The sequence below is a fragment of the Biomphalaria glabrata genome, chromosome 1, assembly GCF_947242115.1.
Source record: "Biomphalaria glabrata chromosome 1, xgBioGlab47.1, whole genome shotgun sequence".
NCBI classification, from domain to species: Eukaryota; Metazoa; Mollusca; class Gastropoda; family Planorbidae; genus Biomphalaria; species Biomphalaria glabrata.
The window spans coordinates 11,410,872-11,423,358 of NC_074711.1; the positions used below are offsets into that span (position 1 = coordinate 11,410,872).

At 32.1% G+C, this 12,487-nt stretch overlaps 1 protein-coding gene across 1 annotated transcript in view; it reads left to right on the forward strand.

The window, feature by feature from the left end:
- Positions 1–12,487, forward strand: part of LOC106078522 (uncharacterized protein C10orf67, mitochondrial-like) — a 14,743-nt gene continuing 2,256 nt past the window's right edge. Inside the window, exons 1-17 of the mRNA XM_013239413.2 lie at positions 1–194; positions 2,017–2,137; positions 2,345–2,436; positions 2,975–3,026; positions 3,153–3,227; positions 3,721–3,930; positions 5,726–5,870; positions 5,970–6,028; positions 7,081–7,146; positions 8,821–8,886; positions 8,998–9,105; positions 9,893–9,984; positions 10,080–10,145; positions 10,719–10,806; positions 10,988–11,050; positions 12,017–12,128; positions 12,243–12,318. Of these exons, the coding sequence (XP_013094867.2) occupies positions 31–194; positions 2,017–2,137; positions 2,345–2,436; positions 2,975–3,026; positions 3,153–3,227; positions 3,721–3,930; positions 5,726–5,870; positions 5,970–6,028; positions 7,081–7,146; positions 8,821–8,886; positions 8,998–9,105; positions 9,893–9,984; positions 10,080–10,145; positions 10,719–10,806; positions 10,988–11,050; positions 12,017–12,128; positions 12,243–12,318 (1,655 nt within the window). The 5' untranslated portion in view covers positions 1–30. The remainder of the gene's footprint in view (positions 195–2,016; positions 2,138–2,344; positions 2,437–2,974; positions 3,027–3,152; positions 3,228–3,720; positions 3,931–5,725; positions 5,871–5,969; positions 6,029–7,080; positions 7,147–8,820; positions 8,887–8,997; positions 9,106–9,892; positions 9,985–10,079; positions 10,146–10,718; positions 10,807–10,987; positions 11,051–12,016; positions 12,129–12,242; positions 12,319–12,487) is intronic.

The window sequence follows — 12,487 nt, forward strand, 5'->3', positions numbered from 1 at the left end:
TTTCCGCTTCTGTTGCTACATAAAACAATAATGGCGGACGTTCGAGTTTCAAACGTAAATAAGTCTGTTAAGGAATATGACATTTTTCCATATTCTAAAGGTGATTTAAATACGTATCATAGATCAGAACAAGATCTACAAGATCGTATGTTAGCACTTTATGGAAAGTCAGACAGTGAAGTAGATCTGTTTCGGTAAGCTTTATACTTTTAACTTTTACTTTATTTTGTGTAACTGTAAAACTGTAAATACTTAGACTTAGAATAGATTATAATAGTATTAATACTATACTAATAGATCTCTGATATAATTAATATTTTAAAAATATATTTTATATAGGCCTAGACTAATATAGACTCTATATATTATATCTAATAATTATAATTAATATAAATAGTAATAAATAGGCTATTATAAGTACCTGATATTAATAGTAAATAGAAATACCTTAAAATTAAAATAGATCAAGATTCTAAATCTTGACAAACTTAAGTTCTAGTAATTTAGTACTACTACTAGATCTTAGCAATCTAGAGTTAAAGTAACTTAAAGTCAGTAAAAAGTAGTGTATTGTAGAAAAGTCTAAAAGTAGGACAACAGGTGATGGCCCGGGAGCAGGCAGGGTTTGAACCTGGTACCACCGATACATCTCAACAACAGCCCAGCATGCAAACCACACGACCAGCCAGATCAGTACACTGTAGTAGATGGCTGCCTGGTCATGTGGTTTGCGCACTGGACTGTCATTTGGATTATCAATGATTCTGGGTTCAAAACCTGCCTGCTCCCATCCCCCATCATCCTGTGGGAGGTTTGGACTAGGAAGTAAACTATCTTCAACTCTGAAGGAACATCTGAAACATGTAAAACATTTTACAAACAGTAGTTGAGCATAGAGTCTAGTCTACTTTTATCATTACTCAGAGTATCTGTCATAATCTCATTCTCAAATTCTAGTCTAAGTAGGGCCTACTCTAAGTCTCTGTAGGCCTCTAAAAGGTATAAGTAATTAATATATGAGTAATATCATTAAATATCATCTTATCTATCTTATATAATAGCCTACAGATGTACTTCAAAAAAGAAGATGATTACGTCCTACGTGTCATGCATTTAAAATTAGTCATGCATATTAACCAATGACCTAAATTCTGCCAAGTCACTGGTTTTCCTGGCTAGCTCAGGCAACCCATTCCATGCTCCAATAGTGCTAGGGAAGAAGGAGCATTTGTACAAATTTGTCTTAGCATATGGCATGAGGAATGTGCCTTTAAAATCTTTCTGTCTTTTGAGTATTTTATTAAGTTTTGTTTTTGTATTTTTTTAAGATTATGGTTAATATTTAGTTTTTAATGTATAATTGCTACTTTACTTTTAAGTCTTCTGTCCTGAAGGCTTTCTAAATTTAATGATTTTACTATCTGCTCTCTTATCTAGCTAGATCTGTATTTAAATATAGTTCATATAGTATTTACTATTAGAGACTACATGCAGTCTAGAGAGCTACTAGATATCTAGATGTCTAAACTGTGAAGTATGTAAGCCTATGTATGTACAAGAACAATTTAAAAATTTACAAACCTATATGATGTAACAGAAGTAATTATGAGGCGTTGACTCTTCATAGACATCTAGGCCCAATTATTAAATACAAAATAACTATAAGCCTATTTATAAGGCTCCTTCTGTCTTGGAAGACAATGGATGTGCCCAGGTGAGTCACTGATTTTGGTTTTGTCTTTAGGCGGGGCAGAATGTTGTATGACTGATCAAGCCAATTCTGGAACGGCAGAGTTTGTCAAATTTTGTGCATATATATGCATCTGTTTTAGGACTAGTTGATAGGGCAGCTTTCTTTTTCTTTCTCTTGACTAGGGCAACTTTTGTGTTTTAAGTGTTTTTTTTTTATTGTTTTTTTTTTGTATTTACATATGTTCATTATTCACCATTCATTGATATTTTATTACATTTTAAATTTAATTAAAATAAATGGATAAAAATCTTTTTGTTTTCTAGACCTGCTCTTTCTGACCAGGCAAAGATAGGATTTTTTAGCTTGGACAGGGCATGTCAGACAGAAGTTACTGAAATTCTAGACTTGAAAGATATGACTAAAGTTTTACAGACCTTACTACTGGTAGGCCTAATTATGTGTGTATATATATATATATTTATGAAAGTAAATGTATTCATTAATATTAAGATTTTCCACTCAAACTTAAAACATTGGTCTATATGTGTTTTAATCAAAGTTACTATGTTATATAAGAATATCTTATTTTATTAAACAATCTTATTTTGTTACATGTAAAGAGAAAGAAGAATCATTTTTGTAATTTTTCAGGACTCTGCCAGTCTCCGGAGGGACATAAACTTAACAAAGCATGTTATGGAAGCAGATCATGAATCAAAAATTCAGGAAAAATCTTTAGAACTGTAAATGTCTCTTTGTTTAACATGAATATTAATTAAGTTATAACAAATCTTGAATACACTGAGCAAAGTTAACTTGGCTGTAAATTGGATGCTAGATGGAAGTGGAGATACACCTGACACATTTTATGATTATTATTTTTTTATCATTGGCAAAAATTACTGTAAATGCTTTACTACTTTATATGTATAGATAGAAATAACTATTTTGTTACATACTCTGCATAACTGTCCAGATGAAAAGTTTTCTAATTGCTACTGAAATCTATATAAGCTTTGATTGGTTACTTGGTAAAAAAGAGACATGTTGAATGTAGTGCTGGCAAAGGTATTTGGGTTATATTCACTATAATACATATAGGCTTTTAGAGAAAGGAGTAGCAGTTAGCATTTTTTTTAAGCTCTAAAAAATCTTTTTTAACAATTTGACTATAGTGATTTTATAATTCATTTTATTTGTTTTGTATCAAATAGTTTTACACAAGTTATTCTAAGTATATATGTTATATTATATATTTATTAACATATTTTCATATTCTAGGTATTGTCGAATAAATGAAAGAGTTGTAGAACTTGAGAAAAATCATCAGGATGTAAGTAACTGATTTGTTCAAGATGAATGAAAGGAAAACTTAGATGTACACAAAGATATTAGCATAGAGTTACTAGTTTAATCATTAATTATTAAAAATAATATTTCCATTTTTCTGTTTGACAAGAGAGTAAACTCACTTCGGAAAGCTTTCAGACAACAGCTGGCTGACGCTATTGCAAGACTTTCAGTTCATTACAGTGTAAGTTTTAATTTAACTCATTATGCAGAGTGATCCATTATGGGAGTACCAACCCCAAGGTAGTTTTGTTTAACCTACTGATCAAGGTCACTGCGGAAATGTGATTTTTTATTCATGTAAACTTTCTTGACATACACCTAATCACATCTAATCATCTGCACAAAGTTAGTCACAGCATTTGCAGAAAATGTTCTCCTTGAAAAGTAATTTAAATTTTTGTGCTCTATTACTTCTGTAATAGTAATGCTATCGAAAAGAAAATGCCAAAGTTATCATTGTCATATCAATTATAGACTTCTAATTTAGCATGTTCCATTTCAAAAGAATTTTTAAAATATTTGATCTGATAATAAAGAAAATGTTAATGAATATTTCCTTATACGAAAAGCCATTACATTTTTTAGGCTTAAAAAGGTATTTATTTTTTAAATATATTTCAATCTCTCATTTATTTTTGTTCTTAACTATTCTCGTCATTCATTTGTTCTTTCAGAAAAATTTGCAATCCAAAATGGTCAGAGAAAGGACAAAACAAAAAAGTGATCTGGCAGATAAAGAAGAAAAATTTAGAGAAATGCAAGCCACAATCCTTCGCAATGAGGGTATCATTCAACTCTTAAAAGAGCAGCTACACCAACAGAATATGAAAGATGATGAAGAAGAAGAGAGGTTTATGAATAGAAGTCTCCACAATGATGATACAGTGAGCATTTTAAACTTTCTTTTTTATCTGCAGAATATTAATACCCAAAGAAGATAGCAATGTTAGAAATACTAAAGTTTTATATTATATATACTTATTCCTATACATTTTTGGCATCTTCAAATGAGTTTTGAGGTGAGCATTGACTGAATGATTAAACAAGATGTAACAATTTTTTTTTTGGCATTTATGCAAATTTATTTTTATTGGTCATTTATCTAAATAAAATGGATGGCTGCCTGGTCTTGTGGTATGAGCTCTGGACTATCATCTCAGTGTTCCCATGTATGAGCCCTGCCTGATTTCATGCTCCATCATACTGTTGGAGATTTGAACTAGGATATAAATTAATAATCTTCAATTCTGAAGGAACATTACAAACATGTAAAGCAAAACAAACTGTACTTACTGTTAAGCGCTTCATCGGTGTCAAGTACTTGAAATACAAACAAACTCAAATGGAGGTAACATCGAACTGAATACTTGAACAGGAACACCGGCAAAAGGCCAACAATCGATAAAGGTAATCGACGCTAGTGTTGAACATCAAACACGTTTAATACTCAAGAAGGGAACCATCGAATGTCATCTACTTCTAGCCATCTATAAAATCCTTATTTCTATGGCCATAAGAAAAGCGTCTTGTTTGTATCGACTCCTAGAGCGTTCTTACTTTTTAAAGTTATATCGCATCATCATTACTAAGTAAAAACTTTCCCCTATTCCCGAAACAAATAACTAATTTCTAATCATGCCATAACATTGCAAAAACAAACCATAAATCTCAGTGTAATGTATTTTATCCTTAAGTTGATTTACATGTTTATTAAATTAGAAATAAGTACTTAATAAATACCAAAGAATTTTAAATATATTAGAGCTCACTGAAGCTCTAGCTATTGAATAACAGAAAACAGTTGAAGATATAATAATAATAATAATAATAATAATAATAATCTTTATTATCCGTAAGGAAATTTGTCTTACAATTTGTGCATTACACCAAACAAAAAACATTATAACTATAAGAAACCAAAGTGTACATTCACACCAGACTCACTCATAATTTACATGTGACAAAGTTTATACCAGATTGTTCTTATTTAATGATTTGATTGCCAGGGGAACAAAAGAGTGTTTGTGTCTGTTTGTCTGCACTATCAGTGTCTTGTATCTCTTTTGTGATGGTAAAATCACAAAATCCTGACACAAAAGGTGATTCTTTATTTCGAGGATCTTGTTAGCTTTTTTATAGATGTTTGTCTCAAACAACTGCCCAAATGGGGTTTGTTTTTTGCCAATGATTTTGCCAACAGCATTTAGGATTCTATAAAGTTTATTTTTATTTTTAATGCTCAGATTGCCATACCAGGCAGTGATATTGAAACTTAAAATATTGCAGATGTGAGCGTGATAAAACATAGCCAAGGCCTTTTCGCTAACATTAAACGAGGACAGTTTTCTTAGTAATCATAATCTTTGCTGCCCTTTTTGCAGATATAATCAGTATTTGCAGTAAAATTTAGTTTATTGTCTAGGATAGTACCAAGGTATTTAAAGGTTTGCACAATTTCAATAGTCTTTCCAGCTACAGAAACAATATCATTTTCCTTCTTGTCCCTACGAAAATCGATTATCATTTCTTTGGTTTTTTTTTACATTTAATAATAAATAAAAAATTATCTTTACATTATTTTTCAATGTGTTCTATTTCTTTGAAATACTCATTTACTGCACATACTGGATTAAACTAGAGCTAATACTTGTCATCAAATATCTCAAAAAAAATTTTCAGCCTCAAGCTGAACTATTACAAGAACAGTTAAACAATCTCCAGGAAGAACTGGACAGCATAAATAAAAAATTAGAATCTTCTGAAAAAAAGAACAGTCGTCTAGAAGAAGCCTTGGATATTAAAGAAGAACAACTCACATCTCTCAGTAAGAGAAATATTAAATTTTAAACACATTCTTTTAAACAATGGTACAGATATCATTGTATATTCATGTATTAAGAGAATTGCTTATATATTCTTTTAGATAAAGAAATTGATGGCTTAAAAGATCAACTGGAGAGAAGTAACATTCTGATAGAACAGGTGAGTTAAGTATAACGTATACAACAAATGTATAAGTAGATTGATATTTATGTTTTCTGACCATTTTCTTTTATACATCAATGGCTGGATTTCAAAATTTCTATGTGAGGGCAAAAATCTGTCAATATATCTTAGCCTGTTGAATCTATATTTTAATATTTGACTAATCCTAACTTCACCTTCATCTATTCCTTAGTGAGTTGACCATGATCTGATCTGTTGTCTGTTTTTCTCCATTACACTCTGTCTTTTACCTTGAATAGAATCTCTTTCAATGACAGGCTCATCCATTCTTTTATGTTATCTTGTTATCTTCCCATTGTTTTCTCTGTCTACCTCTTCTTCTTTTTCCTAGTACTGTTACCTGGCCATAAGTTTTAATTGACAGTCATTAGCAGGTCATTATGGAGCCCAATTGCTGTTGTGATCCTATTTCTAATCTCTTCATTTGTGATGCTTAGGATCCTTCTAGAGCATGTCAATTCAATCGATAGGATCCTCCTCTCTAGTTCTTCAGTTAGCATCCAAATATTTAAAATATAAAAAAAATATTAAAAAAAAAACAACAAAGAATTTTTGAAGTATAATTGTATCAATTAGTTTAGATCATTCATGTTATTAAATTTGTAATAGATCTAGACTAACAATAAAACTGCAATTAGAAATATTATTACCAATTGTTTTTGTTTAGCGAAATTTCATGCTTTTAGCTTTTATCAATCCTCTATTATCCTATCACTTGTCTGGATCATTTTGGGAAAGGGTGTGGGGGAGAAAGAAGAGGGTGGTAGCTTTTTAAATGTATTTGGATGACTTGAATTCAAACTTGAGGGCTCAAGCCTCCTCAAGCCAATACATTAACCACTGTACAAGTGAAGTGCTTATGAAAATAAATATTCTAGAGTGAGATGATGTCAACTTTGTAAAGTTTGGGGCTTAGTGCAATCTCTAGATGGTTTATTTTGATATGTTTTTTTATTTTTGATATGTTTTTTTTTAGACATTATCTATTTATTTATTTGTATTTATTCATTTTGAAAATGTTTTCTCAGATGAAACATGAAATAAAGGAGATGATGAATGAAGCAATCAAAGAAAAAGAAGCATCAAAGAAAAATGTAAGTCACCAAAATTTAACTTTTGTGTTTGTGCTTTTTGTGTATAACAATGATTTTAGGTTTGATCTGAGCCAATGTAGCTGATATAATGTAGCTCATAACTTCAATGATGTCACCCGCATGCCAGATGGTAGAATCCCGAAAGATATCTTATATGCTGAGCTTGTGGAAGGAGTCAGACCCAAGGGCCGCCCAAGACTAACATATAGAGATGTCTGCAAGCGAGACATGAGAGCCTCAGGCATCAGTGAAAGTATGTGGGAAAACATAGCCAAAGACCGGAGTGCATGGAGACAGACTGTGCGTGCTGGGACAACCCTTGCTGAGAACAAAAGAATTGAAGCGGCTTTAATCAAGAGGGAAAAAAAGAAAGCTGCCCTGTCTGCTAGCCCTAAATCATACAAATGTATGAATTGTGGCAAAGTCTGCCGTTCTAGAATTGGCTTGATTAGCCACACCAGATTCTGCCCCGTCTCAAGATTAAGCCAAAACCAGTGACTCACTTGGGCGCATCCATTGCCTTTCGAGACAAAAGGAGCCATATATATATATATATATATTCAATGAGTACTGTAAGTCAAAGCTATGCAAATCTTTTTGCACATCAAATGTTAGAGTCATCAGTTTCCATGGCCAACAAACTTACTGCACTAGGATTATCAAATTTAAACACTGGCTAAACTTATTTTCTTTTCCTTTTGTTATGATTGTAGAAACAGACTATTAGACTAGTTTCTTCCAGGATTCAGTTTTAGCTAGATATAATGGTAAAAGTAAAGTTCTCCTTTCAGACCTTGTGGTCTATAGGTCAGATGATGTAAAGGTCATTTGTTTCTTTAGCCTACAGTTGACCAGGGTGTCATTTGGCCAGCATAACGACCAACCGCCTTTACTTTTCCGCAACTAATGTCAGGTACCCATTAGAGCTGGGTGGACTCAGAGGTGCCCAAAGATCCCAAAATTAAAAATCCCAGACTTCACCAGGATTCAAACCTTGGACAGCGGTTTGGAAGCCAAGCTCTTTACCACTCAGCCACCGCTCCTCCAAGATATAATGGTAATGAAATATTATTTAGATATAAGAGAGTAACAGAATAGTTATTCATCTCATCTCTGCCTGTGGTCCCTTCTGGGGCATAGGCCACCAACCAGCTTCCTCCTGGCATCTCGATTCTGGGCGTGTCCCACCAACTGTCCCCACATCTTGCCCATCACCTTAGTATCTTCTTTCAAATCACGGCGCCATGTATTCCTGGTCCGTCTCCTCTTCCTCTATCCTTTTGGGTTCCAGGTTAGGGCTTGCCTTGTTATCAGGCTCTTTAACACCATTGTTAAGCCAATATTACTCTATGGAGCAGAGACCATCAACACCATGAAAAAATACAGGTATTCATCAAGATTCTTATGATTCACTGGCCAGACAAGATCTCAAATGAGTAACTGTGGCAAAAACAAAGCAGCAGCCCATTGAAGTTGATATCCTTCAGAGACGCTAGAAATGGCTAGGACACACCCTTTGCAAGCCTGCATTCAACATAATAAGGCATTACAAGAATAGTTATTATACAGTATAAAAAAATATAAAAAATGACTATACATTGATTCCTAGGATCTTATTCCATTTACATATCACATTACATGCATCAGTGTTTATTTGTTGTTGTTTTTTCCCAGCTTAATCACCAGAAAGAAGAAATGAAAAGACTAATGGAAGAACAAATACGATTAGCAAAAGAGGAAGTAAGTTCCCTTTTCAGTTGGCTAATTGATATAGAAACATTCTTTTTAATAGGAACTATTTGTGTTTTGAGTAAAGCACTGTAACTTTCAATAACTCTTTTTGTTCAAAAGGCAATAGAAAAGATAAAGAAAGAAGCTCAGGTGACATCAAGTGAAGATCAGGCTAGAATAAAACACATGTTAAATCAGATCACTAATCTAGAAGCTCAGTTAACAAAGGTAAGTCTTGTTATTTGCAATATGGTTAATTGAAATTACTTGAACATTTGAATGACCCCAACAAACCTTTACAGCAATTAAAATGGATTAAATAAATCTTATCATGAAGTGTAATTCTTACTGTTTGCTTATTTTCTTTGATAATTGATAATGTATATTTGACAGGTTCAATAACACTTGTCCTATTGCTTACTGCTGCCTTCTGTAAATTATGATCCATTTTTATAATTGGAAAAAAAATGTCTGAATTTCTTAACCACATTTGATTCTGAGCTTCTAGGGATGTTGGGTGGTGATGGTGGTTTGACCTCAATATTATTAGTAGTGCACAGCATATCACCAAGGCAGCTATTTCTTGATATCTTATTTTCTTTTCCTTTTGTTATGATTGTAGAAACAGACTATTAGACTAGTTTCTTCCAGGATTCAGTTTTAGCTAGATATAATGGTAAAAGTAAAGTTCTCCTTTCAGACCTTGTGGTCTATAGGTCAGATGATGTAAAGGTCATCTGTTTCTTTTGCCTACAGTTGACAAGGGTGTCATGTGGCCAGCATAACGACCAACCGCCTTTACTTTTCCCCAACTAACGCCAGGTACCCTTTAGAGCTGGGTGGACTCAGCTCAGAGGTGCCCAAAGATCCCAAAATTAAAAAATCCCAGACTTCACCATGATTCAAACCTTGGACAGTGGTTATTCTCATTTGTTTCCCTAACATTAAAGTGTAGAATAAATTTTATTGAAGGTTACTTTACCAAATATTAACAAATTAAAATTATGTTTGCTAGGAGAAAGAAAAGAATGATATCCTCACCACAAAGTCACTGAACTCCAAAATATCCAAAGACACAGAAGAAAAGTTAAAAGCAGAAATTCAAAGGTACTATGGTCCGCTTTTTTCCATTATTATTTTCTTAAACTCTTAAAACATTAACTGTTTGATTAAATTTATCTCTAAAATCTTTTATTGCATAGACTCCAGTCAGAGTTGGAAAAAACTCATTTAATGTGGGAGAAAAAGTTTTCTATTTTACAACAAAGGTAAGTAACTCTATAGTTAAAAGGTAAGTGTCCAAGTCTATAGTTAAAAGGTAAGTGTCTAAGTCTATAGTTAAAAGGTAAGTGTCTAAGTCTATAGTTAAAAGGTTAAGTGTCTAACTCTGTAGTTAAAAGGTAAGTGTTTAACTCTGTAGTTAAAAGGTAAGTGTCTAACTCTGTAGTTAAAAAGTAAGTGTTTAACTCTATAGTTCAAAGGTAAGTATCTAACTCTATAGTTAAAAGGTAAGTGTCTAAGTATAGTTAAAAGGTAAGTGTCTAACTCTATAGTTAAAAGGTAAGTGTCTTACTCTGTAGTTAAAAGTTAAGCATTTAATTCTTTAGTGTAAGTGTCTAACTCTATAGGTAACATTAGTTTATTTTTATTAAATGCTATTATAAATTTAGAGTTGGTCAAAATGCATATGTTTTTGTCAATAACAATCATTGACTAAGAATAGAATGTGAGCAACAGTATATTCAATATTTGTTAAATTAAAAATTCAGTAATAAAATTATTCTCACTTCTTGTAGCATGTTAGCATTTCTTCATAAGCTCTTTACCTCTTTTAAATGTAGCATGCATGCCTTAAAAGATGAAAGCTACATAAGACAAACACTACAGAGACAGGCTGCTCAATTACATCAAGCTGCAGTCAGCTATTCTGTAAGAACTAATATTATCTTATTCAGAAAGATTATTTTCAAAGACAAATTTTAAAATAAAGAAGTAGTTACTAGAAATATTACTTAAAGATTCTAATTATGATAGTTGCCTACACTGTAAGTTTGAAGCAAAAGAAATAATATCCATGCAATTTTTACCAACTTTTAATTGTTTTGAATAGGTAGATGTGCCAGTTGTTAATATGCCCACAAAAGAATTTTCGCCAACTAATAGAAAACCCTTGGTAAGTCCGCTGGATAATATTACTTGACTGTTTATGAGCAACAGAATATTCAATATTTGTTTTAAATTAGAAATTCTGTCAATAAATTATTCTCACTTCTTGCCCTTGGTAAGTCCACTGGATAATATTACTTGACTGTTTATGATGCCCTTTAGAATTCGAACATAGCCAACCCCTGCCATTCTACAAGTAGCAAGACACAGAGAGACAATCTTTTTTACTTCAATAATGATTTGCAGGGAAGACAATATTGCTACTGATAGAGGAGGCATTGTTTTTACAATTAATTCCAGTGCAGAGGAAATAATGAAGCACTTCAATGGTTTTCTGTTATATAATCCTTGAATGGAGTATTAATTTCCAGTTAAACCTTTTTCCAATCATAGAGCAATCGTCATATCTCTGAAATATTTGTATAGATAATTCCTACCAATCTGCAGCATATTCATACCAATTCCAAACATATAGTCTTCCAAGCAATCTGTAGCATATAGAGTATTCCTACCAATCAGTGTATACAATACATAGCATATTAACCATCCCTAACACTACACACCATATCTAAAGTTTAGAAAGGCTAACTTAGTCAAGGGAGACAATTTTCAATAAAATATTAACCAGAAAGCCAACATGCATTTTTTGGCATATGTTAACTTGAAGATTGGTCCATAAATAAAAAGTAGAGTTGTTGTTTTTTTAAATTCATGCAATGTATACTATATACATTAAAAAAAATATTAAGTTGATTATATATGGCTGCTTCTTTGAGAAACACTGGATGCGCCCAGATGTTTTACTGAGTTGATTGCATTGACTGATAGAACCATAATAAAAGATAATATATATTTCATTTTACATATTTATATTTCATGATCAGTTTGCTCTCCATTCTTAGATATATATTTCAATATTAAAGGTATAACTGCCAAATACAAAATTAAACAAATGTTTATATTGATTTTTCAGCCAAACATAAATAAACACAATAAAAAAGGAGACTCTGACCAAGATAAGGATTGTATTTCTTATACAATATCAGCACCTAGTGGACGAGGAACAGCCATGTTCTCTGTTGATGGTCAGTTATTTCTTTTCTTCTAAACTCTTAAAATACCAAGGTTGTACCAATTTTTCACTTGCATTTTTTTTTTACTGCCCTGTTTTTATAGTTGCTATTAAAATCTGTCTACAGAGAACCAGATCATGTCTGATACTGATTTGGAGTTTATGCCCTTAGATGTGTTCAAATTACCTGAACCAATGTTAATGTAAGAAATTCTATTCAAATATGTAATTCAATCATTTTATTTTTTTAAATTAATATCCTAACAATAGTTAATCTGGTTGATCTTATTCATTTGTTTTACTTTACCTCTATTCAAGTCGCACATTTGGAATGGGCAAAACCTGGGTTGACATGGTTCTTGAAAATAGCTC